This window comes from Lepidochelys kempii, chromosome 6, assembly GCF_965140285.1.
Source record: "Lepidochelys kempii isolate rLepKem1 chromosome 6, rLepKem1.hap1, whole genome shotgun sequence".
NCBI lineage: Eukaryota > Metazoa > Chordata > Testudines > Cheloniidae > Lepidochelys > Lepidochelys kempii.
In genome coordinates this window covers 16,210,393-16,235,727 of record NC_136385.1, presented here as the reverse complement: position 1 = coordinate 16,235,727, position 25,335 = coordinate 16,210,393, and the positions used below count along the sequence as shown (strand labels likewise).

General features: G+C 50.7%; 2 protein-coding genes across 5 annotated transcripts; one reads left to right on the top strand and one right to left on the bottom strand.

Moving 5' to 3' along the window:
* Window positions 1-676: 676 nt before the first annotated feature.
* Window positions 677-3,528, bottom strand: SDHAF2 (succinate dehydrogenase complex assembly factor 2). Its single transcript, XM_073346931.2, has 4 exons — window positions 3,420-3,528; window positions 3,029-3,252; window positions 1,851-1,960; window positions 677-1,123 (listed from the first exon to the last, which is right to left on the bottom strand). The coding sequence occupies exons 1-4, from the start codon at window positions 3,450-3,452 to the stop codon at window positions 993-995; spliced, it is 498 nt and encodes a 165-aa protein (XP_073203032.1). The 5' UTR covers window positions 3,453-3,528; the 3' UTR covers window positions 677-992.
* Window positions 3,477-23,712, top strand: CPSF7 (cleavage and polyadenylation specific factor 7). Of its 4 annotated transcripts, none has more exons than XM_073346928.2 (10): window positions 3,477-3,577; window positions 3,949-4,062; window positions 13,236-13,454; window positions 14,456-14,559; window positions 15,109-15,254; window positions 17,210-17,615; window positions 17,873-17,991; window positions 18,072-18,240; window positions 18,432-18,605; window positions 21,593-23,712. In XM_073346928.2, exons 2-9 carry the CDS (start codon window positions 4,009-4,011, stop codon window positions 18,598-18,600), a joined length of 1,386 nt encoding a protein of 461 aa, XP_073203029.1. In that variant the 5' UTR covers window positions 3,477-3,577; window positions 3,949-4,008; the 3' UTR covers window positions 18,601-18,605; window positions 21,593-23,712. The 4 variants fall into 4 exon arrangements, with proteins under 4 accessions (XP_073203029.1, XP_073203028.1, XP_073203031.1 ...); XM_073346927.2 differs by having other exon boundaries at window positions 21,537-23,712; XM_073346930.2 differs by having other exon boundaries at window positions 3,555-3,628; window positions 21,537-23,712.
* The last annotated feature ends 1,623 nt before the right edge of the window (window positions 23,713-25,335 follow it).

Here is a 25,335-nt window from a genome sequence, read left to right as displayed (position 1 = left end):
AATTGGGGATTGGTCTTGCAATGAGCAGGGGGTTGGACTAGATGGCCTCCTGAGGTCCCTTCCAACCCTAATATTCTATGGTACATGGCAATAAATGAAGCTAAACTCTTCAAACCCACTCGTAGCATCTTTCCCACAGCAGCAATTGCTGTAGGGATGCAATCTGAACACCAGCGGGAGGGGAGAAGCTAAGAGACACTGTCTAGAATGGCAGCTCTTTGGGGCAGGAACTGCCCACTTGGTCTGTGTTTGCACATTCCCTAGCACAATGGGGGCCTGGAGCATGACTGCAACTCCTAGGTGCTTCTGCAACAAAAAATAATCACACAGGATTCACTGCTGGAAAAGGTTGGAGTGTGCTCAGTTTAAGCAAATCGTTTTCAGCCTGTGGCGTTGGTTGGGCACGTAATCAGTCATCACATGGGATTGAGCATTGCTGTTCTCCTTCTGGAGCAAGTGTTTTTAAACAGGAGGCTGGGGAAGAGTGTGTGGTGGATACCCTTCCTGCTGGATGGGTCTATCTTCCCCCCCCCCCCCCGCCCCACCCTTTACCCATTGGTGGGCCCTGGCCACAAGGATTTACAAGGAATGGTTAATGGAGAGGCTGTAGCCATCAGAGAGGCCTCCACAGTCAAACAACAAGAGGAATTTCACAAGGAATCAAAGCACACTGTCATAATACTATCACCTTCTATTTCTCTTGCACCAAGATGCTCTACAAGCTATATACATACAGTGCTACTGAAATGCAGCCACTTCTGAGGTGGACTGCTGAACCCGTACGACAGTGGGACAAATCCACGTAGAAATTCCTAGTCAGGGATAGTGCTTGAAACTTTATTCGGTGGGGTTTGGAAACCTGGGTAGAAGCAACCGCCGGGTGGAGGATTCCAGGAGCCAGGACCTCAGCATTGCAGGCTGCCAAATAGGTCTAGGCACCTCAGCCTCTGCTGCCAGGGATGAGAAGATGATCCTGGAGCAGACAGGGTGCCTCAGCGTGAGGGCTCGAAGAGGTACTCCAGGTCCGGCTGCCGCAGCCTCTGCTCCTTGTTCTTGTTCTTCGTAAACTCTCTCAGCATCACCATGACATCATTCTCAAACACCTCCGGAGTGGGCTTTGCTTCTTCAGGGAGAAAGGACACAGGTTGAGACACAGCACTCCCAACCCCATTTCTCAGAGTCATCAGCTTCACATCTTTGTGCAGCCAATCAGGAGTCACCCTGACCCCCGTCTCATATCCCTCTAAAGTTGTAGTGCCTCTTTCAAGTCTGCTTCACTAAATACCATGGGAACTCAGGTCAGAGCAGCTAACCACTCCTCCTAGTGAGACGCATCTCAGCTGTCAGCAAACAGCTCTATGATATGGAGGGAGTAAAACTCTACACCCATTCAATTAGTGCAGTATAGGGGAATTCCTTCCTGCCCCCAGTTTATGATCATCTTGTGCCTTGAAGCATGAGCATTGGAAGCTGCATACATTTTCTGAGCAAGAGTCACTGCAGTTGCTATTCTGATCCCCATACTGTATATTGCTGCATGTGAAGCCCAGGTGAGCTGAGACACACTCATCATCCCAGAAAGCTTCCTGCTCCATCTCATCATAGGAGACAGGGGCCAGGGACCAGTTATAATACCTAGCTCTTGTAGACTTTACAAAGGTCAGTATCATCACCTTATTTTGTGGATGGGAAAACTGAGGCATGGGGAAGGGGAAGTGACTTGTCCAAAGTCACCCAGCAGACCTGTGGCAGGTCTGGGAATAGAGCCCAAATCTCCTGAGCCCTAGCCCACTGATCTATCCTCTAGGCCACACTGCCTCCCCTGAAGAGTGCCCTGTTGCAATCAGTACCTGTTGCCCAGTAGTAAATATCCCAGTCGTTGCTGGGCTCGTTGATCAGACGGTCATAGAGGTTCAGCTGCCGCTCGGTCATGCTGTTCAGATTCTCCTTTGCAAAGAGGCTAAGTGAGGTGAGAGAGAAACCAGGAAGCATGAGGAACACAGGAACTGTCACACTCACAGCCAGGGTCCGTCCAGCCCAGCATCCTGTATGACACTGGCCAGTGCCAGCAGCAGGCAGATGTGGGATAATCTACCCCCAAGCAGGGCTCATCCAGGTCTCTAGTAGTTAAAGATCTTCTTAACACTGTAGATGAGATTTAATATCCCTAACAACATTGGTTATTCTTAATTATAACTCTGGATATTTTAATTATGCATAGAAATGTCAGGTCACTTGGGAATCTTACTACGTTCCTGACTTCGCTAACTTCTTGTGGTAGGGAGTCCCACAAGCTAATTAGGCACCGTGTGAAAAGGATTCGCCTTTATTATTTCTGAACTTCCCATCCTTCTATTTAATTGACTGTCCCGTTGTGCTTGTTATGCGACAGGGAGAACAGAAGCTCCCAACTTGCTTGTCTAGACCAGTCATTGTTTTATCAACTTATGTTTCCTCTTATTGGTCTGCTTTCAGACAATAATCTCAGTCTTTTCTTTCTCTCTCTGTAGGAGAGTTTTTCCAGGTCCTTGATCATTCTCAAACATCTCTTTTCGGCAATACCCTTTTGGAGATGGGGTAACAATACAGCATGCCTTAGCCAGCTGAGGCTGCACTACTGATGTACAGGACAGCATTAGAATATTTTAGCAGCACTGAATTTCACCTGCCATGGTGCTGCCCATTCCCCTAGCTGGGCTCGGGCTCGCTGAAGTTCCACGCAGCCCCCTGTAGCCTGACTAATCTCAGTCACTTCGTGGCCTCTGTGTGTCTGTGACCTCGCCCTGCAGGTCGCTACTTACACTGAACGGCACGGGACCCGGCACGGAACCTAAAGGCGAACTCGGCTCCCCGCCGTGGGGAAATGGGGAAGCCTGGCAGAGCCAAGGAGGGCCAGGAGAGCTGCTGGGGAGACGGAGACCCTCATGCCTTCCCCAAAGAAGGGGGCAGGAAGCGAATCCACCCAGGGAACGTAGCCAGCCAGAGGGAGACCCCGATCCGGGCATCCCCGCGCGGGGCCCCCCCTTACCTGAGCAGCAGGCAGTTCTCCAGCATGCCTCGCTTCCTGCTCTCGTACAGGAGCCGGGCTCTCTTGGCCGGCAGCGGCTCGCTGGGGCGCTCCTGCCAGGGGGGCAAGGGGATCTCCAGCAGGTCCTTCCGCGAGTCGGCCGGGGAGCCGCCCCGACAGCCGCGCCGGGCGGGGAGCGAGCTCGGGCGGGGGGCGCGGAGAGCCCGCCCGGAGAGAGACAGGAGCTGCCGAGAGAGCGGGCGCGTGAGGGGAGCCGGGGCCCAGGCGGGGGCGGGGGCGGGGCTGCCTCGCAGTGACCCGCCCCCAGCCCGACACCCCGCAGGGCGCCCACCCGGGGCGGGGGTTGTGCCCCAGGCTCTGCCCCTCCCCCGCAGAACCTCGCCCCGCTCACCCGAAGCCCCATCACCGCTGCCGCCGCCGCCATCCCGCTGCCTGGGCCCAGCCGCTCTACTCCGGCCTCTCTATGGTACCCCCGGTCCCGGCGGGCGGGGGCGGAAGGGGCGTGGCCTGCGGCGGAAGGGGCGGGGCGTGACGGCGCTGGCTGTGGCGGTGAGCGGTTCGCGCGCTTCGGGCCTGCTCGGGACGCTGGGCCCCTGCGCGGTAACGGGGCGGCGGGGCCCCCCCCGGTGACTCGACGCAGTGGGGCCGGCGCGGGGGGGGATCGGGGCCGCGGGGCGGGGGGGCGGCCGGCCGGCCGGGCCCTGAGGCGGTGGGAGCGCTGGACGGGCCCCCGCTCTCCCGGGGGGGTTGGGTGAAGCTGGCGGGGCGATCGTGGGGAGGGCGGTAGATCTAAGCGGGGGAGGGGGAGCCGGGTGGGCAGATGTGGGGGAGCCGGGGCGGGTAGGTCCGGAGGGCGGGGGTGTAGACTCAGGCCGGGCGCACATGGCCGGCCCGTCTTACTGAGCCGCCTCTCCCCGCAGTGCACCGCACCTCCTTCCTTCCTGTGCCCCCGGGCTCTGGCTCCCGCCGCGGCTGGAAATATGTCGGAGGGGGTGGATCTGATCGATATCTACGCCGACGAAGAGTTCAACCAGGTGAGCGGCGAGTGAAAGCCCCACCCCCATCACGGCGGGGATTTGCAGAGAGTTGCTGGGAAGTCTCATGGAGTTGGGGGGGGCTATTTGGAGAAGGTGGGGCTTCCCCACCCCCCCCTTGCGGTGGATATTAAACTCCTGAGACTCGGAGGCTGTGAAGTAGGCTGCAAGGGACCACAGGTGGAATCTGGTTCCTACCCGTCTGGTAAAGGCACGTGATGGGGCTTGTGTGCCAGCAGAGGAGCATTATGGTGCTGAAGGGTGGCTCTGAAAATCCCCACAGAGCATGGGAAGCCTGCAAAGAGGGGGACTGTTGTTAAGTCATTATCTGGGTCCATGACTGGAATCTGCTGGGATGTTTTTTTTCAGCTGGAGCGAGTGCTTGTTTGATTACAATCTGTGGGCAATAGGGAGAAAGAAGTGGGCAGTACCTATTGGACTGAAATGTCCTTTAAGACAGGGAGATCTGTGTTGTTGGAGAAGAGATGGATACAACAGATTGGGAATTTAGCCATCCTCTTCTGCAAAACATGAGGGTAAGAGACAGGAAATGAAACCAGAAGAGAGCTAGATGGGGCACCTATTAGAGATCTCTCTGCGACCGTAGACACATGAACACAATCTGATTTAGGGTACTCAGGACTTCAGGATGCTGAGCTCTTAAGGAATTGTAGCTGCTTGAATAACTGGGTATTATCAGAGAGGTGCCTAAATTACAAAGAAATTATCCTGATGATACCAGGAATTGAAAATCTGTCCTGGATTTACAAGAAGAAAATTATTGTGAATGTGTGAATAATAAGGTAGCTTATGTAGTAAGGAACGTGAATGCAGTGTTCCAAATGTATTAGATTTCATGGAAGCAAATTTTGGAGAGTTAAAAAATCTGGACAGGTGGGTATAATGGAAGCAAGTTCAGCTCCTTGAAGATGAAAATGCTATGGAAGTGCTAAGTATGAGATCATGGAAGAAGGTTAGAGATTTTTAGACAGGAAACTGCAATCAATCTTGATTACTTTTCAGGAGCAAAATGCAAAGAACAAGAGACTGCCAGTGTGGTCTCATGAGGGGTTGAACAGAAATTTGAAGGCAATAAACTCCTGTTCTGAAAAGGTGGAAGGTTACCAAATGAGACTATACCAGAAGTTGAGCCGTGAGGGAAAAGTTAACACTGGCAAAAAAGAATGTTAACCATGACATGGGTGTTAAGGGAAATGTGAGAGACTTTTACAGGTATCCTGAGAGAAATAGTAGTGCTTGATTGGAAGTAGATGCATTAAATGAGGATGAAATTGAGGATGGTTCTAAATGGGTGATATCTTGAACGCCTTTCTGAAATCTTACCTTTAAAAGAACTGCATAAAAATTATGGTATTTCTGAGCTGCATGACCCCCAATATAGCCTGGCTTCATCCCCCACTGAAAGCAGTTTTAACTTTAAAATAACCATTTACCTTTTTTTGGAATCCGCTTGGGACTTTCTGATTGACTGAAAGCATCCTAGAGTACAGCATGGTTATCCAAGTCTCACTGGATCCCATGCTATAATGATAGGTCAGAATTACATTCTGGGATGTGGCCATTGAAACAGTTCAGTGCAGAAATATACTTAATTTATTTTCCTTGCAGTTAACCTTTAACAAGCAAAATCAAGAAAGTAGCTTTGGACCGTTGAGTAGTATGAGAACTGAGTAGCTATTGTTAAAGAGTAGGTATGAGAGAACTTGGAAAATATGAACATATGCAAATTAGTCTATCAGGATTACAGGCATTCTAGAGTAATGGAAAATGACTAACAAATTTCTTGAGTCATTGGTGATTATTTTGAAAAGCCCTGGGGAAGGAGATATGCTACCAATCTTCAGAAAAGGGAGAAAGAGTGACCCTGGCAATTACTGTTTGGAAGGTCTATCAGTTCCTAACTAAAATAAAAGTCTGTAAACATCTTGAAGGATAGCAGAGATATGAGCAGTGTAAGCATCATGGAATTATAAAGAAAAAAAATCAAGCCCCTCTCATTTGTTGGCTTTCTGTTGTTTTAACTTTAAAGCACTTACTGTGCCACAGTAATTATCCAGGTTTGGGTTGGCTCTGAGTATTTTCACATGGCTTCAGAAGTGGCTGGAAAAGCAGAAACCAAGAATGGTAATAAAAGGCAATGTATTGAGTTGGGAGGAAGATGTTTACTGGATGCAGAAAAAAATCTGTATTGGACATGGTCTTACTCAACATCTTCAGTGGTTCTCTGGAAGTAAACCGCATGATAAAAACATTCACGGATAAAACATCTCCCACATACATGAATAGCTGTAGTTTTTAAGTCTAGAAGTGATCATTATGATCCATCTAGTCTAACCACCTGCATAACCAAGGCCATGGAATTTCATTTTCAATGGGAGGAAGACACCTAGAAAGCAACAGTGCTAAGAGAAAGAGGCTGTGGCGTGATTGTGGGTAGTTTGCAGTGTTGTGGTTGTTTTGGTCCACAGATCTTGAGAGATAAGGTGGGTGAGATAATGTCTTTTATTGGACTGACTTCTGTTGGTGAAAGAGACAAGTGTTTGCCACTAGAAGACATTACCTCGTTCACCTTCTGTCTCTAAGGTTATGTCTACACTAGAAACTTCAAAGCACTTCACTTTGAAGTGTGTGTGTGCGCTCTCCCAGCACTCGGAGCCTGTCCACACTAGCGCTTTAAAGCACTCAAATTTGCAGCACAATCACTGATTTTTCACACCCCTGAGCCAGCAAATTAGAGTGCTATAAAATGCAAGTGTAGACAAGCCCTAATAGTGGCTAGTGAGTTGGGCCTTCTGTATCCTGCTGCATGGTGGAGCTCAATTCTTTGGCAGGACACCCCTACTCCTGATTCCTGTGATTAGTTTTACATCCTGTGACAAAGTAAAAATTCTACTGCAGCTATTTGTTCACAAAATAATTCCAGAGCACAAGATTGTAATTAAATCTAAAAATGCACCACTTAATCAATATACGATTAGTCAAGGGCTCAGTCCTTGCAAGGTTCAAATAGACACGGGGATTTGAGTTGCAGCAGGGAGATCTTAGCTGCAGAACATTGTTGCCATACTTTCCAGGTGGGGATGGGCTGTAAAGTGCTCTCTTTGTCTTACTGAATGAGGTGACAAAGGTAGTCTTTTACAGCCAGCGCATGGCAATGTGGGGAAAGGCCCTGAAAAGCCAGTTCTCTTCATGGCAAAGACAATATTGGGGTGAGATGGAAAAATGAACAAACCTTGGGAAGATCTTTGATTATTTATAGCTGGAGCAGCAGCAAATAGCATAATTAAGGCTTCAGAATGGTTTCCATTCCAACCCCCTATTCTTATGCACTTGTAACTTTCTGAAACTCACCTTTCAGGCTTGGTCTGTGTACAAAGGTGACTTTGTTGGGGGTGGAGGAGGAGTTTAAACAGAAACAGCTGAGCAGTTTTTGAGAATGAGTACAAAAATATTTTCCCTGTTAAAATTCTTGTAACCTTTTTAATCACCTCTGCAACTGAAATAGCTGGGGGCCGAAAATGGAAATTTGGCTTGGAAATAGCTCTTGCTTTTGAGAAGGGCTTGTGTAGAACCTTAACTGGCATTTCCCAACTTCACATTGTCTAACCTTGCAATCTTGGTACTTCCTTTTGTACGGAATGCAGTGTATCTTACTGCTCTTTGCTGCAACCTTAGAGACACATGTCAAAGGGTCAGGGCAACTGTATCTGTATTTCCCCTTTGTGGGGCACCCAGTTTAATTTGCAGAGTGCCCCGCCTTGCACTGTGATATCCACAGCAAGCCAGACTGCCTAAGAAGAACAGCACCTGTGCTCTGCTGTCTCTCTGAAGACCTGTGGCCGGTGTATAGCCAGCAGTTATAAGTTACCATGCAGCTCCTTCTACATTTATTCTTAAAAAGTATTACAGAGAAAACCTATTAAAACAATAAGAAAACCTTACATGACTGCTCAGAAGCTTACCAGAGGGCACCCCCAACTCCCACCCAGGGCTCTGATAGATTTTAGTCCTTAAAAATCCAGAACTGGGTGCTGGCAGATCAGCTGTTTCTTTATACAGCTCGGCCCTTTGATCTTGGCCTGCTGTAATGGGTAATCAGCAGACACTGACCCTCTGTTCAGGGTAAAAACAACGAGGAATCCTTGTGGCACCTTAGAACGCCCATCTTTTCATGTACTGTGTATATATACCTGCTACTGTATTTTCCACTCCATGCATCTGGTGAAGTGGGTTTTAGCCCACGAAAGCTTATGCCCAAATAAATGTGTTAGTCTCTAAGATGCCACAAGGACTCCTTGTTGTTTTTGCTGATACAGACTAACACAAACTACCACTCTGAAATCTGTTCAGGATGGAGCTTCAAAAGGCTGGGGTTTTGCATAACTGGAGGTGGAGAATTTGCATTAACCTCTCCCTAAGGATTCCCCAGGAAATCGACTTCACACTTATTGTCCCCAAAGTCCATATGCGTCTGGCACATTTTCAATATAGTCTTTTAAACGCCCAGGTCTCTTATCTGTCACATCACCCCCCTGGGCACACAATAATACATGAACTTTTACACAAGGCTATTCCAGGAAATTGCCATAGCTGCCTCAACTCCTTACTTTGATTGTCAGATCTTTGGAGGCAGGGACTGTCTTTTTGTTCTGTATATGCACTGTGCCTTGCACAATGGGGTCCTGGTCCAGGCCTGGAACTATTAGGCACTACTGCAATATAAATAAGGTATCTGTTTATAGTACTGAGAAATACTCTTAGAGCTTATGCTCAAATAAATTGGTTAGTCTCTAAGGTGCCACAAGTACTCCTTTTCACGGCTGTTACTCTGAAACCTGTCTTAGTACTTTAGGATTCCAGGCAAGTCATAAGTATGAAAAATATACATTAAGTGGAACTCCACATATACCCCAGGTTAAATATAGCCTAGAGTAATATATTTATATATCTATATATATCTCATAAATATTTCATAATGAAATCTAGCCTAGAGCAAGAATTTGAAGGCAGATCTAGGACTGTTCAGTTTTGTGTCTAAGAAACTTCTTCAATTACCCATGAAAGTGGTGATGCTGTTTTTTTTCTCACCCAAAAATGTATGCCCTATGTAGGGACTACCCTGATGATCAAAATATGAGTCCTCATCCTGAAAGGAAAACTGCACAACGCCTTCAAAAGATGAGCCTGGGAGCTTAAATGTATAACTTTGCTAGATACTGAAAATCATGGGCTCAATAGAAACACTGGACTTACTATGGCTTATTACAACAATCTGTAACCCACTATCTGCACCCCAGCTTCCCCCCCCCCCCCCCAGCCCTTTCCTTTCCTCCCTGTTACTGGCAGGATGTTAACAAGCCACTTCACCTTGAATAGTCCCTTGAAATACATGTTAACTACTTATGCTTAACAATCTGTTCTACCTTGTATTTATCTGTGACACTGATTACGTTTCCCAGCCCTGAAGAAGAGCTCTGTTCAAGCTCGAAATCTTCTCTCTCTCACCAACAGAAGCTGGGCCAATAAAAGATAGTACCTCCCCCACTTTCTCTCTCTAATATCCCAGGACCAACATGACTATAACAGCACTGCATACAACATAGGTAGATCTAACTCAGTAATGATACACTGGACTTTGATGGCAATGAAAACAAATGACAAAATGCTACACCTGTGTGTCTGAGGTTGTAGAAGAGAATTGCCTGCCAGATGCTGCATTTGAGAAGCAGCCTGCAGCCCTGTGCTTGGATTGTGTTGTGAGAGAGGTGAGCAGTGGCACAGGGATGACCTTAGGATGTTTGATCTGCAGAGGTGTTTTCTTTCATTGAGCCCCTGCTCTTTGGTGTTGCTTTATAAAGGTCAGAGTGTTCTGATTGCTTTTTACCTTAGAAATACCAAGTTTGGCCTGGCTCTGGTCTCCTGGCAGATGTTGAAAGCGCAACCAGACCATCTTAGCATTCCATTAACTGGGGTTTGCGTGGCACACAGTAGCACCTGGTTAAATTAAATTAAATTGGAGAGGGGGTTAATAGAAAAGAGCAACATATTAGGCAGAAACTAAAGAGGAAAACCCATGGGGGAGGTTTTCAAAGGCGGGCATCTAATTCCCATTTTCTGCTGATGTTAGGCAACCAACACCATCTGTACCTATGAATATCTCCCCCTATGTGACTGAAAGATAAAGAAAGGAAGAGGCTGGCTTTATAAGATAGGCTCTGCTTTGGGATGCTAGCTGCAATCCTCCTCCTGTTATAACAGTAGCCAAAAAGAAAAGAGACTTGAGTCCTCACTTTAGGAAGTATGCTAATGATTGACTGGTTGGAGGGCAGGTGTTTTGACAAGGATGGGGAGACACTGGCAGTGTAAAAGGCAGTTGGACATGGATAAATGCAAAGGAAGGGGATTTCTGTGTCAGCTGGGGAGAAAACACGTTCTGTGGTGGATTCCACAACTGAAGAATTGTAGCAAATGTAGGGTTCTGGCTGTTGATTCAGAGATTTGAAGTCCAGAAAGGACTATTGTGGTGATCTAGTCTGACCAGGTGTACAACACAGGCCAGAGAACTTCCCCAAAATAATTCCTAGAGCTGATCTTTCAGAAAACATCCAATCTTGATTTAAAAATTTTCAGTGATGGAGAATCCACCACGATCCTTGGTAAATTGTTCCAATGATTAATTACTCTGTTAAAAATCTATGGCTTATTTCTAGTCTTAGATTCAGCTTCCAGGCAGTGGATCACGTTCTGCCTTTCTCTGCTAGACTGAAGAGCCCATTATTAAATATTTGTTCCTTGTGTCACTACTCTTCTTATCAAATGTGGAGCTTGCCAAAGCGGTTTGCGGCAGGAATGGATCAGCATTCTCATTGCGTGCCACAGGATTACCTGGTTAATAGTGTGGGTACTGATGATCCAATCAGTGGATTGCATTCAAAGCCCTTTCTAGGGGTGAATCTCGATTACTTGCCAGTCGTCATTCTTGATGTAGATGCTTATAGACTGTGATCAAGTCATCCCTTAACCTTCTCTTTGTTAAACTAAGCAGATTGAGCTCCTGGAGTCTGTCACTGTAAGGCATGTTTTCTAATCCTTTAATCACTCTCGTGGCTCTTCTCTGAAGCATCTCCAATTTATCAACTTCCTCTTGAACTGTGAGCACCAGAACTGGACACAGTATTCCAGCAGCGGTTGCAGCACGGCATTTACAGGCACAGCCCATTACAAAGCAGAGAGACAATCTCTGTACAACTCCAGTGGTGGAATGCCAGCTACAGAGTTCAGTTCTAGGCACTTTGTTATAGAAAAACTGGCAATATATTGGGGGAGGAGGAGTTCAGAAAAGGGCAGGAGAAACGCCCAGGAGCTGGGGAGATTGACTTGTGAGGAAAGATTAAAAAATGTTTGAACCTTGGCTAAGTGATGACTATGGGGAGTCAGAACCGTTTGCAAGGAGCCATGGATCTGAAGATGAATTAGTGGTGGAAGGTCTAGCTAGGACTAATGGAAGGAGATTGAAAGAGGGCATTTTTAGACCAGTTTTAGACCAAGTATCCAAAAAGGTCCCACTGGAGACTTCTTTCTATAGGAATGTGGGGTTAGTGTTCCAAGGCAGGAGGATGGTCACCCCTCCTTGGAGAGCTGGACTGGTCCAGGCACTAGGGATCATCTATTCCATCCCCTGGACTAAGGCATGTACCTTCCTGGACTTCCAGGAACTGTAGCCTGGAAATGATGCATCAAGTCAGATCCCGCCCAACTGAACTCATTGGCTGTTTTATCCTTGATTTCATTAGGAGCAGGAGCAGGCCCTTAGATGTGTGTAATAGCTTTAAAATGGCTCTCTTTCTTGAAGGAATTGTCCGCCTGATCTCATGTCTCTGGCCTATCCTCGATGTACACTCCTGCTTATATTGTCTCAGTGCAAGAACAAGAGTGCACTTGATGAATTAAGATAATTAACTTCAAGCATATGAAATGTCTTCTAATGCATAATTAACCTGTGGCACTTGCTGCTGCGGGGTGTCAGTAAAGCAAATAGCTTTATAAGAGTTTTGAAAGGACCGTAGCATTTGTTGTAACAGTAACTGGGATAAAATGATAAGCTAAGGGCTCTAATGCTTACAGTCTAATAAGAGCAGTAGGAGGAAATTGCCCCCCACTTAATTGCACTGCTTCCTCAAAAGCCTCATGCCACCTTGGGTTCAAGTCTCCTAAGTTAAGCCTGGCCAGGAGACTGCAGAGGAAAGCCCAGATGCTGCAGTAGGCAGTGCTCTTTCCTCTGAGTGCTGAATCAGTGCCCCTGGGATCAGATGTAAAACGGAGGCCCTGGCCACTTGTGATCAGAAGAGTCGCCCTAGCCAGATTCTGTTCTGCGTTTGGAAGTTCTCCCCATAGTTTCATTTGGATGCAGCGTTCTTCACTTCCTGTCCTAAACTGTTGTCCTTTTTGTGACCCCCAAATGAGTCACATCTGCACACTGACACACAAGCTGCTCCCATGAGGCTGCAGAGCCCACACAGCTACAGGAGAGTGAGCCACATTCCACCGTGCCTCCTGTGTTGGCCGAATCGTGGTCTCTGTTCCATGGCAGAGGAGGTGGGGCTAGTGAGAACCAATCTGGATTTGAGGTTCTGAGGGAGAGTTGGTGGCAATGAGAAAAGTCCTCTCTGTCATTGAACTCCTTTGTTGTCTGAAATTTATGGCAGGAGCTTTGCAGACACGTAGAGAAACGAGTCCTTCCCAAGGCCACTTAGAGTCTGAACCAGGCAGGAAAAATGTTATACCCAAGATAATCATTCAGATTTAGGATGTGGAAGACACAGAGAGGCTGAAGAACCAGGAGTGTCCCTGTTACATGGTACCTCAGCCCAGTAGCATTCCTTCCCTTTGGCTTCTGAGAGTGGGTGTTCTAGTGAAACTCGGTCTGGGCAGGAGAGAATGATTCCTTCTCAGGATTGTTTTGTCCTTGGCGTTTAATCTCTTGGGTGCACGGGCTGTCTCCCAGCAGATCAGAAGCACTGGACAGGACAAACCTCTAGCCTGCTGGAACCTCTCCCTTGACGTGACTGGCTAGTGATTGATTGTTGCCGAGCTGGTAAACCGGCCCTGTGGGCTTGTCACAGAAATGCTCACTGATCTCTTGTGTGTCCTAGGACTCCGAATTCAGTAATGCTGACCAGATGGATCTGTACGACGACGTGCTAGCAGCAAGTTCGCAGCCACCCGAAAGCCGCACCAGCAGCTCAGAGGCACCGACCGAGATCCGCCAGGAGCAATCCCCCAAGCCAAACAGCAAATCGCCTGCCATTCTGTATACCTACAGTGGCCTGCGCAACAAACGGGCTGCCGTGTATGTGGGCAGCTTCTCCTGGGTGAGTCGGGTCACTGATGCCTACTGGAAGCACATGGCCTAGTAATGACTGTCCTCCACTTACTGGGGACAGATGCGGTGTCTTCAGTGCTTGCAGTCTGGGCTGCAATTGTAACTGTCAAGTGAAGTGAAATCAAGGTTGGTCTGTACGTGGATAGGGGTCCTCTAAGGAAACCCATGTTCTATAGAAAGGGATGTGGTGTAGGGGGCTCTCTTCCCTTTGTGTCAATACTGAACCAGTGCCCCATCCTGGGCTTGCAGGGGCTGTGCTATCAAACAGTTAGTGAGGTGTGGTAGAACAGAGACCTGGACCACCTGTAGCCAATGGAGATCTCATGGTGCGGTCTGCATGGGACTGGGATATAGAGCCTTTCCAGCTTCGGAGCTAGTGCAGTGGGAGAACGATGGCTCTGCGCCAGCTTATGTGCTCTTGTGGCTGTGGGCTGGCTTATATGACATGAGGTGGTGGCTCTCTGAAGAACAGATGTCCCCACTACACAAGCCACTGACACAGTTGGGACTAATTGTCCCCTTTGTTGGTAGTCCCTGAGAGAAGCCAAGGACTGAATGGGCCTGGAGACAGAGCTCTGCCCCACAACCCCTGTGATCCTTTTTGCTCCAGGCCTGTTAGTTGGAGTGGCTCGTGGGGGAATCTTACCCTGCTGCTCAAACTCTGTAGACAGAGCCCTTCAATCACCACAGCTCTCCATGGTGCCTTTCCCCAGATCTTACGACTGTCATTTACAGCTGCCTCCCTGGGGATTGGTGGCTCCCAGACACTAGGGTTACTAGGCTGGGCTGTATCGCCTTCCCACTGAAAGCATTTGTGGCGTCAGAAACCAGAGCCTATGCTAAAGATCCTAGGGGGAGATTGAGCAGGGCGAGCCTTGGTGGTGGTGAATGATCGATAATGCTAGTCCTGGAACAAGAGTGTGTGGCCCAGAGATCCTGCCATAGGGCCTCAGCAGCTAACCCTGTCCTTTTCTACCTGTTCTCACTCAGTGGACAACTGACCAGCAGCTGATCCAGATTATTCGCTCAGTGGGGGTCTACGATGTGGTGGAGCTGAAATTCGCGGAGAACCGAGCCAATGGCCAATCCAAAGGGTGAGAGCACTGGGGGGGACCCAAGGCCTTCTGGCATGGGGCCAGTCCGCAGAGGGAGAATTCCCAGGGTCTTCCGGCGGTGGGCCAGTCCAAAGAGTGAACACTGTTGGGGGAGACCCTGGACCTTTTCTCCTATGGGTTTGTCACCGTGATCGTCCTTCCTGTTCCCCTTGGGCAGGGTGTCAAGAGGCCTTCTTGTGGAGCTGTGTGGAGGCTTGAAAGGTGCTTGTGTGAATGGAGCTAGTGTGTTGAAGCACAGAGGATGAGGTAGTGAAGAGGTGATGGGGAGCTGATGGGAGGCACGTAGGAATGCCGGTTATCCTGCAGTGGTGGGTTGGGTTCAGCTGCAGATGGACGTCCATAGCGAGAGGTGAGGATTGCTGCTTTCTATGCTGCCTGGGCCATGGGGAGAGGTGTAGATTGAAGCATCCATGGTTGCCCATTGGGTTGTCCCCACAGATTGTGGTCGGGGGGAGGAGGGCAGGCTTGGTCCCTTGATGTGATGGGGTACTGGTCTGCCATCATCTGCTTTTCTCTGGCTCCCCCCAGGTATGCAGAGGTGGTAGTTGCCTCTGAGAACTCAGTCCACAAGCTCCTGGAGCTGCTGCCTGGCAAGATCCTCAATGGGGATAAGGTGGAGGTGAGACTGGCCACCCGGCAGAACCTGTCGCAGTTCGAGGCACAGGCTCGGAAACGTAAGTGGGACAGGCCCGCCACCAGGGCGGGGCGCAGGGTGCATGAGGAAGGGGAGACTCCCATTGGGCCCTAGAGATCCTGAGCAGAGCTTCAGCGGCCTGAACCAACGAAAACCCTGGGGTGGGGGCTGAATTCCCAGGAGTCTCTGCGTGTTTTTCCTGTTGCTGCCAAGTCTGACCAGATCCTGACCCGAGTCTTTATGATCCCATTTTAGGTGCTCATAGACTGCGAAGATCCCTCGTAGCCTCCTCCTCCTCCTCCTCCTCTCCAAACTGAATGGGCTTAAGCTCTTCAGCCTATCATCATAGCTAAGACCCTCCATATCTATTAGTAGCTCTTCTCTGGACCTTCTCCAGAATTTGTACATCCCTGCGGAGGTAAGGTGCCCAACACTGGACGCAGTACTCCAGCTGGGGCCTCACCATGGGCCTTGTACAATGGCCTTTTTCCTCAGTCTGATGGCCTGGCCCAGTGTCCCAGCCCCGCCCCGGCTAGGGGGCGCTGTGCAGCTGGAGGTGCCATCTTTCCAGGGACACACATGATGAAACTGGCCACCTGTGGTCATAGTCAATCCCATGGCACGTTTCGTAAGAGGAGAATTACTGCCCCCTAGTGCTCTGGACAAATTCCAACTGAGTGACTGTCCTGTAGCCTTCACACGCCCCAGGCAGTTGCAGTGGAACACCAAATTTTCCATTGCCCACCCTGAATTGTCAAAAAGGAGTGTTCTGCTCTGTCAGACCACTGCCACCTTCTGCCATGGAGGTGGCTGCATTTCAGTGGCAGGTGAGAGGTTCCTCTGTTCTGTCCCTTACCTCACAGGGCTGTTGTGAGGCTATTGGCTTTGTCTGCACTGGGGAATTGCCCTGGCTATAGCCATTGGTGTAGCTGTGCTCACCCTGATGGAGCTGACCAACGCCTGGTATGAATGGAGCTTCTACCTGAATGAAACCGGGCCAGCTCATAGCAGTTTACCATGTACACTAGGGGGTTTGCATCAGTGGCTGTTACAGGACCGCTCACCAGGGCAGGCAAGGCCTCAGTGTGTCTCCAGCCCTTTGATTCTGGGCTGAAAGGGGCTAGAGAAGGGAAAGTTTTCTTGTAGTAGTAATCTCCCTTGGCTTGTTCCCAAAGCTCTTCAGACATAGCCTCAGGTCCTGTCTGTCCCCACAGCTGCAGATGAGCAACATCTGCATGTCTGCTGCTGATTTAACCTCCTCAGACTCAGACTCCCTCATGGTCCGCATCTGGTTACTTGCTCTCCAGTACTTGGTAGCCATGAGAGTTCTGGATCCAAGCTGTGTCCCTCTAAGTTTGTTCACCTTATAATCCCGTTAACCCTTTCCAGATCCACTCCCCTAGGGGATTGCAGACTCTGTGGGTCACGGTCACTTAAAGTATTGGCAGGATTTCAGTCTCTGCCGCTGTGCAGGCCCAAACCAGTTGTATTAACCAACAAACAGGCAAGCTCTCACTCATGCAGTGCTCCGCTGCGGCCTCTTGCAATTTGTCAAGGCTTTTGGCTTCTGCCCGGGTAATCAATTTGCATTGCATCTTCCATCCCCTGTGTTCACCACCGGGGCGCTGCCTTGGAAGCTTTCCTGATGTCTTGGTGGAGAGCAATCATGCCCTGGCTGAGGCCCGTGGAAGTGGAGGCTACGTTTGGCTGGCTGGATCTTTCTCTTGGTACCTCAGGCTCCTCTGAAATCAGGCGTGTGGCTGTGGGAGACAGGTGCCCCAATCTCGAGGCGGGGAGGTGTGGTAGGGGCTGGTGCAGGGTCAAGGGGACGATATGTCCCTCCCTCGGTCACTGGGTCATTCCATGCCCTGCCTTCTTCCCCCTTCCCTGGGCTTGTGGGGGCTGCCGCACCAGCTAACTCCCTTCAGGTGGCTTTCCTATGGATAAAGTCACCCCTGTGCTCACAGGCCGTTCCTCTTCTTTGCTGGCTAACAGGGGTGCCGCCGAGGGCTCACTCCCGGGACTCCTGGGATTCGATGGATGGCCGAGCCACGCCGACAGAGAATGCCGTGCCGCCCCCTCGTGTGGAGAAGCCCCCTTCCGTGCTGCCTTTCTTTAACCGCCCCCCTGCTGCCATGCCCCTCATGGCCCTGCCCCCTCCCCCGATGCCTCCCCCACCACCTCTCTCCTCCAGCTTTGGAGTGCCACCTCCCCCGCCAGGAATCCACTACCAGCATCTAATGCCCCCTCCTCCTCGACTGCCCCCCCACCTGGCCGTGCCACCTCCAGGGGCAGTCCCTCCTGCCCTGCACCTTAACCCTGCCTTCTTCCCCCCGCCAAATGCAACGCTGGCCCCGCCGCTGGACACCTACAAGGCCTCTGCAGCATATAACCACAGCAGGTGAGAGCAACTCTAGCCTCTGCTGGACTTGGAATTGTGGGGGCAGGAGACAGCAGCACCGTCATAACCGTGTGTCAGCCAGATCTGGCCTACTGAGCCCCAAGAGGGCAAAAGGTGTTGCTATGGGGTGCCAGGTGGTTGCCCCTGGGAAGCTCTGCCAGGTGGGCATTGACCCTCAGCGCCTTTTGAGTCCGTTCCAGCGGGTGGGAGCTGTCTCTCCATGCCCAGCTGATAGGCGTGTGCTCTGTTCTGTGCAGTCGAGAGCTAGGCCCACTGCCTCCCCCGGTGAGCGAAGCCGAGTTTGAGGAGATTATGAACAGGAACCGAGCGATTTCCAGCAGTGCCATTTCCAAAGCGGTGTCCGGAGCCAGCGCAGGTAACAGCAGCCCCCTGCCACCTGCCGTCCTCCATTCCCTGCCCAGTCCCTTTCCTCACCCCTCTCCTCATCTCCTGCAGGGGATTACAGTGATGCCATAGAGACCCTGCTCACGGCCATCGCTGTTATCAAACAGTCCCGCGTAGCCAACGACGAGCGGTGCCGTGTCCTCATCTCCTCCCTCAAGGATTGTCTTCATGGGATCGAAGCCAAGTCCTACAGCATGGGTGCCAGCAGCAGCTCCTCCAGGTAAATCCTTGCCAACCAGAGCAGGAGGGGAGAACTCCTTGTTCTCATCTTGGGCCTCTGGTGGAGTTTGGGGAGGGGCACAGCTCACTACCCTTTGGGGAGACCTGAGTGGAAGGCAGCAGCCCCTTTGTCTGAAGATCTGGAGGGGAGCACGGCCTGGGAGACACTTAGCGCCTGGCCTTGTCTTCCAGAAAAAGACACCGGTCTCGGGAGAGGTCGCCCAGTCGGTCCCGCGAGAGCAGCAGGAGGCACCGGGACCCACTCCATAATGAGGATCGGCACGAGGACTATTTCCAAGAAAGGAACCGGGAGCATGAGAGACATCGGGACAGGGACAGAGAAAGGGACCGGCACCACTGAGAAAGGTGAGCTGGCCCGAGGCCCTGCTCCTTCTATCCCCCTTGTTCCGCAGGGCCATCTACCTGCTGCCAATGGGGCACACCTTCCCCTAGAGGGACGTGGCAAACTCCTGGGGGTGCAGACTGGACATTACGTAGTCTATTTCCCCTGGCTTTTAGCAGTTGACTCTCCGTGGCTAACATGGCAGCCCCTCCAGTTAGTGTCATAACTACACAGTGGCCGCCTTCTGGATCTCAAGCAACAAATGATCTTTCATTGCCTGCAGCGTGTGTTCCAAGAGGGAAAGCCCCAGGGGAGAAGAGAAGGGAATGTTCCCATATCTCCTCTGATGGCTGCTGAATAACCAGCACTGAAGTCCCCCATTGGTGGTTTTCCGCTGCAACTGCAACCAGCTTGGTGCTGCTACTTATTCATGTGCATCAGCAGAGTCATTTCCAGCTCCGTTCCTCTCCTTCCTGTGTCTTCACATGATTGAACTGTAGTAGGCTGTGAACCCACATTGCCCGCACTGAACAGCAGAGAGCGAGCTCCTTGCCCTTTGCACTCTGTCCTCGTTTCTAGGTTCAGTGCGGGCAGTGTGAGGACAGGGCTTTCCTTGGTCAGGTATCCTCCAGCTATGGAATTCCCTTCTGGGGTTAGCCTGCCGGAGTCCCTCACTGGCTGATTACAGCACCCTGCAATATCCTGTTAACCATCTGCAGAGCCACGGGACATTGAGCTCTGCTGTTTTGGGTGGCTTGGCTGGGGAGAAGTGGCTTCTTGGATTTTTAGGATGGAAGTGTCAATAGCATGTGTGTGTCCCCCCTCCCCCCAGTAGTGGGGGGACATGACAGTGGTCTTCAAATACTTGAAAGGCTGCCATAAAAAAAAGAAGAAAAGTTGTTCCCTCTTGCTACAGAGGGCAGGACAAGAGGCAATGGGTTCAAGCTATGGCACTACAGATTTAGATTAAATCTGCTTCCTAATTCTGAGAACCGTAGGGCAATGGAACAGACTGTCTAGGGAGGTTGTGGAAGCTCCTTCACTGGAGGTTTTCGAAAGAGGCTGTCTTGGATGGCTTAGACACAACAAATCTGCATCTTGGCAGGGGGTCAGACTAGAACTAGGTGACCCTTGCGGTCCCTTCTAACCCTCTGGTTCTATTATAGCTCTACTGGAGAGGGCCATGCAACCTTTTAACTTAGGGCTGATGGGTCAGGGCTTCCAGTTTCAGACCATGAGCTCCTTTCAGTCCACTATTTCAGAATCACTTGGTGGGTGCGGGGAATGGAGGGCACTGCACAGTTTCCCCTGTGTCTACCCAGATGTACAGCCTTTCCTGCTTTCTGTCGGGGCTTTTGTACAGCACTTAGTCCTAAAGAATTAAAAACAGCTACCCACTAGAATTGCCTTTGAAGGTCTTGACTAAAGCCCAGCAGCGTGACCCATATGCTGCCCCTGCTCTCCTCTGAGAGAGGACACCACTAAGGAACAAGCTGACTAAGAAATTACAAAGCATCAACCCTGCAAACATAACATCCCATGGGAGCTCTCCCAATCCTGCCTGGGCAGCTGGGATAATGCCAGGATTTCTGCTGCCTCCCCTACCTCTAGCCGTACTGAGGTGGGCAGCGTTAGAACTACAGACCAGCCTCCAGTATCCTCTCGAGAACCACGGTGTTTTGGTCTCGTTCCTGCTGTGTGGGAAAGTTCTCTTTCCGGGACTCAGTGCATTGGTTGGGCTGCCTCTGGGTGAGACATAGGATGGCGGTGTCCTTAGTCTGTTGCAGGGGGAGTGCTCTGCATTCTTTGTGCAGCTGTGAGGATTTTATTTGGCAATAGGCTGGTGCCTCTTAAATGATCTGCCTACTGCTGGAGTGCCTTCTCCTCTGAGCACTGCCGCACCCCGACACACTACTGATTTGTACTAGGGTAAGACCGAGAGGCCCCCCACTGCAACTGGATCAGCTGCTGAGAGTTTCTTACCCAGATCAAAACATTGGTATCCAGGGGAGCCCTGGGTTTCAAACCCATGATTGCCTTATACTTTTAAACATTCATCCCCCACCCCAAAATGTTTCCAGTGTGAGTATTGTCCAGGCATGATGGGGGCCTGGTAGTTAAAGCAAAGAAAGGGGGTATTGGGAATGGAGCCAAGCTTTCTTTGCCACTGATTAACAGTGAACTCTGGCAAGTTACTTCCCTTTTCTGTGCCTCAGTCCCCCCTGCCCCTCTCCAGTGGCCGTAGTATTTGTCTACCTGCCACTGGACAGGGGCTTAATCCATTACCCATGTGAAGCGCTCAGATCCTTGGCTGAAAGACATTCTAGAATTGCCCAGTGTAACCTGGTCTTGTTAGCACGTCCTTTGGTGTAGAGAACTGCCTGGGGCAAGTCCCCTCTCAGCAGAACCCGTGTGGTTTGCAGGATTTATTCCGGAATGTACATTAAATATTCCAGGTGAAATGACTGCCCTCTAGGTCACTGGTTCCAATCCAGCCTGGGTTGGTCATGACCTTCTGGCGATTTGACCTGTGCAGGTTTGGCTGATCTCAGTCGGGTTCCTAGTGCACAAGAGTCCTCGCTGGAGAGCCCACGATCTGTTAGACATGAATTGGCCTCCTTGGCATTCCCAGCTGTTCAGCCGAGGCCAGAATGGGCCGGGGAGGTGGAGTGCCTGTCTCGGGACAAGGCACCTCACCTGGTGGAGCCTGCCCTGGGGGTGGAGGACTTCCCTCTCCAAGGCCGTGGATGCTGCACCTTGATCCTGTCAACACCAAACTTGCACAAAGACAAATGTTAAAAGGCAGGTCCGTGGGGGGCCTTTGCCTCCAGTGGGGGAGGCTGACTGGGCCCCAGGCTGACCCTTGCTGAGCAGTTGGCATCGGCGGCAAATCAGTGCCTGGTCAGCGCAGCAGGGAGACTGTGTGACCTATTGTCTTGTTCTGTCCCTTCCAGGAGTTTGGTTGGCAGTAAGTGTTTTTAATGGACTTGTATCTCCTCACCTCGATCAGGACTGAAGGACGGAGGCCGCTCCACCCCTCTCCTCCCCACTGCCCCCAGCTCCTTCCAGGCACCCAGGGAAAGCCACGTCGCCTGCGGGACTCCAGCTGGCACATGGTGGCCTCGGGACCCACACTCGCTGCTGCTGCTTCCTGGGGAAATGCTGGAAGACGTGGAGTTAGGGAGGGATAGCATCGGGGCCACTGTGAGCAGGGAGTGCTCCAGTCCACGGATACTCGGACCCAAAGAGAAATGGTGCTTTTCCATGGAAGCTTGTGAGCTCCTTCCTCTCCGTGGCCCTTCCGGGGACAGCTGGAAGGGAATCCATCACCCTCATGTGTGCTGGGGAGGGTTGGAGGTGGGGACGCAGATATCCCTGCGTGGTGTCTGCCGCCTGGCCTGCTTGGCTCACTGGGGCCAGTATCCATGCCCTCCCATGGTGCACTGTCTTCTCGTCCTGTGTTGGGGAGCTCTCCTGAGGAGTGTGATCCCTTCTCCCAACCAGTTCTAGGTCTGGCTTGTCTGGCCCATTATACTCAGCTTAGATAACAGCATTTCTTCTTTCCCCTGCCTCATGGAGAGCAGGCTGGCTGCTGCTTCCCATCACGTCTTTCTGCTCCCTGTTGTCGTTCCTGTAGGCGCCTCTGAGTCCTCTGTGTTCTGCCCTGGCTCCTCTAGGGGGCTTGTCCGGAACAGAGGTGGCCACTCTCGGCTGGACTCAACACCTCTGGCTCGCCATGCTGATCTCATGCAATAACTGTTCCAGTTCACGTTTTCCCCTACCGCAAGCCCCAGCCACCTGTTTCTCCAGAGCCAGCCTCCTCCCAGAGAGGCTGCCTTCCTTGTTTTAGAGGAAGCGGCATGGGCAGAGACTTGAGTGTTGTGATATCGGTGGATGGAGATGGGGTGGGCTGGGGGCTGGCTGGATGAGCCCAACCACTGATAACCTTGTGAGTTGCTTAGCCTTTTTGGGTGGTGGGAGGTGCATTGATTCCAGGGATGGAGAACTCTGCTAGGGAATCCTGCCCCTTCATAAACACTCTAGGAATGGGAGCTCCCATTCGAGTGCTGCGTGGGGGGTTTCTTTAGACTGCACCGCTGCTTGCTATTGCTCTATGGTGCGTGATGGTGAGCAAAGGGTTTGGGGTGGCTGAGAGTTGGTCTGCATCTAGCTAAGGCACCTTGGTGCCTCTTCCAGCACATGGGGCTGATTGTGTCCAACGGTGCGATGCCTGAAGGGCCGGGGGAAACATAACCACCATTTCCACCACAGCCTTCAGCTGGTGATTCTCGAAGGCTGGTGGGATAGGTGGTGTGGAAGGAGACATGTTCCCTTGAGCAAAGGATGCTGTAGGGTACAGGTGGCCAGAGAGCAGCCTGCATGTGTCGCACCACAATGGCATCTGAGCAGCAGCCTGTGGAGACTACACATCCCAGCATGCAGTTCTCCAGTCACTTAGCTCAAGCTATAACACATTGCATGCTGGGACCTGTAGTCTCCAGAGCCTGCACCTTTATGTAAGACTGAGGTCAGCAACCACCTGCTGCATTTTATGACATTCAGTGTGGCCCTCCTGGCAAGTTGTGGACACAGCTGGGCAAAACCTGGGCACCATCCCCCACAGCAGAGGTCTCGCGCTCCAGCTGGGCACATCAGAGAGGGTGGCAGGGACTGAGAGTGCACAGCCTGCCTGGAGGCTGGTGAAGTGAAGTGACACCTCCATAAGAACTGTGATCAGTGAGCAAAGGCCAGCTCTGGATGTCTTTTTTTAAAAGAAAATGACAAAAAACAGAAACTTAAAGTGAGGTGACATTAAAAAAAAAAAGTGTAAAATACCAGAAAACCCTTTGACAGGAGAGTGTTCTGTTTTTTTACGTAATGACACAAATTTTTAGTTTATTTCAGAATAGTGGGGGGAGGGGGGATGATAAAAAATAAAATAAAAAGCAACTCCCCAATTCCCCTCCCCCAGTTCTCGGTGATTTGATTTTTGTCTCTTTCTGATAGGTTGGAAATTGTGTAATAAACTTGATGACGTTGTCAATCTTTTATACTGCATTGTATGTTTTTTTTTTCCTTTTGTAACAAAATATTTTAAATAATAAATGGGGTGTGAGCTGTTTTACGGAACCTGCATTGCATAAGATTCTCTCTCTGGGGCCATGGTGGTATTGGTACTGTAAATGGGGATCTAGGGTTTGGGACTCTGGACTCCTGGATTCTTGACCTTGCTTGTGATCTGATTTTCAGAGGCGCTGAGTCCTCAGAACCAGAACCAGCATTTAATGGTCAGACGTATAGGAGGCTGCCAAGGACACTAGGCCAGCTACACCCACCCCCAGCCAAGGCTGCTGCCAGTGCTTCTAAAGTATGCCTCCAGCCCAGCCTGCAGCTTCCTGCCCTGCAGCAGTGGCTGGGACTGAAAGCAACTGCTCGGCCATGGCTTCTCTCTGGCTATCCCCTCCCCAGGTAGGGGAGATTTCAGGGGTTTCTGACCCTTTAAGGGCACACCTGTTTGGAAGTTGTGGATCTCTGCCTCTCAGCCAGGACAGCATTCAGGGCTGTAGTGCTTTAAAAGCACCACCTTCCAGCACTGACCGTAGGCAGCACCATTGACCTCAGCAGGTCAGTCCCATGCCCTGTGAAGTGTAAGGAATACTGCCCCCACCCCAGGAGGTCAGATCAGTGCCTGTGGGATGCTTTGAGATCCACTCTTCAAAAGGGACAGAGGCAAAGTTTTGCGTGCTTTCCAACAGACCGTGGTTCAGGCTGTACGTCAGTCCTTGCTATCCAAGAGGATCTGAAAGTCATGGTGCTTAGGGGTGGGTGGAAACTGCGCCATTCGGGTAGGCCTAAGTTAAGGTTAAAATAATCAGAAGTAGGAAGGTCAGGTTTAGAATGAAACCCTAAATGCTCGAGTCTGGAAATAACGCAAACTGTCCCCTTCGCCTTCCGTTACCCTCCCCTGGCCACCTACCCACTGTTAGCTGTCTTCTCTGTTGAGTGCTCGCATTACAGTAGTACAGACTTCTGTTGATGGTCTAGCCCTCTGTATCAAGGGATGGTGGCCTGTATGTCCATGATGAATGTAGGGAAAGTTGGCGGTGGCTTGGATCTGGATTGTTGGGGCACCTTGGGTCTTTTTAGGAGGGTGACTGGGACAGAGCTCTTTGTGGTGGATGAGGACAGGATATTGGATAGATCATGTGTAGGGTAATGGGGGTAATGTTTCATACTGCCAGCATGGGGGTTGGCAGTGTAGTGGCTGTTTTCTGTAGCGTGGGATGGTCTGTGGTCCATAGTTGAGAAGTAGATAGTGGTTGGGGACACTGTTAAGGTTGGTGACTGTACTTTATAGAATTCCCAGAACAGCTGGGTTTTGTTTCTTTGAACTAAAATTGTGCTATTCAAACCTTTTAAACATATCTCCATGTTCTTTGGCTTTCAAGTGCTTAATGATTTCATTGCCAGTGGTCAGCTGCATGGTTCCTTTACAAACTTACTGGGTTGTTTTTGTTTTTTGTTTTGGTTGGGAAATTAAGTTTTTGGCAACGGCTTTTTATAATGTATGGAACTTTCTGTAGATGGAGTTGCAGCTGACGGGAGCAGAGCCCCCCCCCCCCCCCCCCCCCCAGGCTGTGACTGCTGTGGAGTTCATAGGCGCAGCCTGCGCCATTCGAAACTGCATACAGGTTCCTACATCTCTGCCATGCCTGGTCCTAGTCAAAATCCTCCTCTCCTGACTGCTGCTCA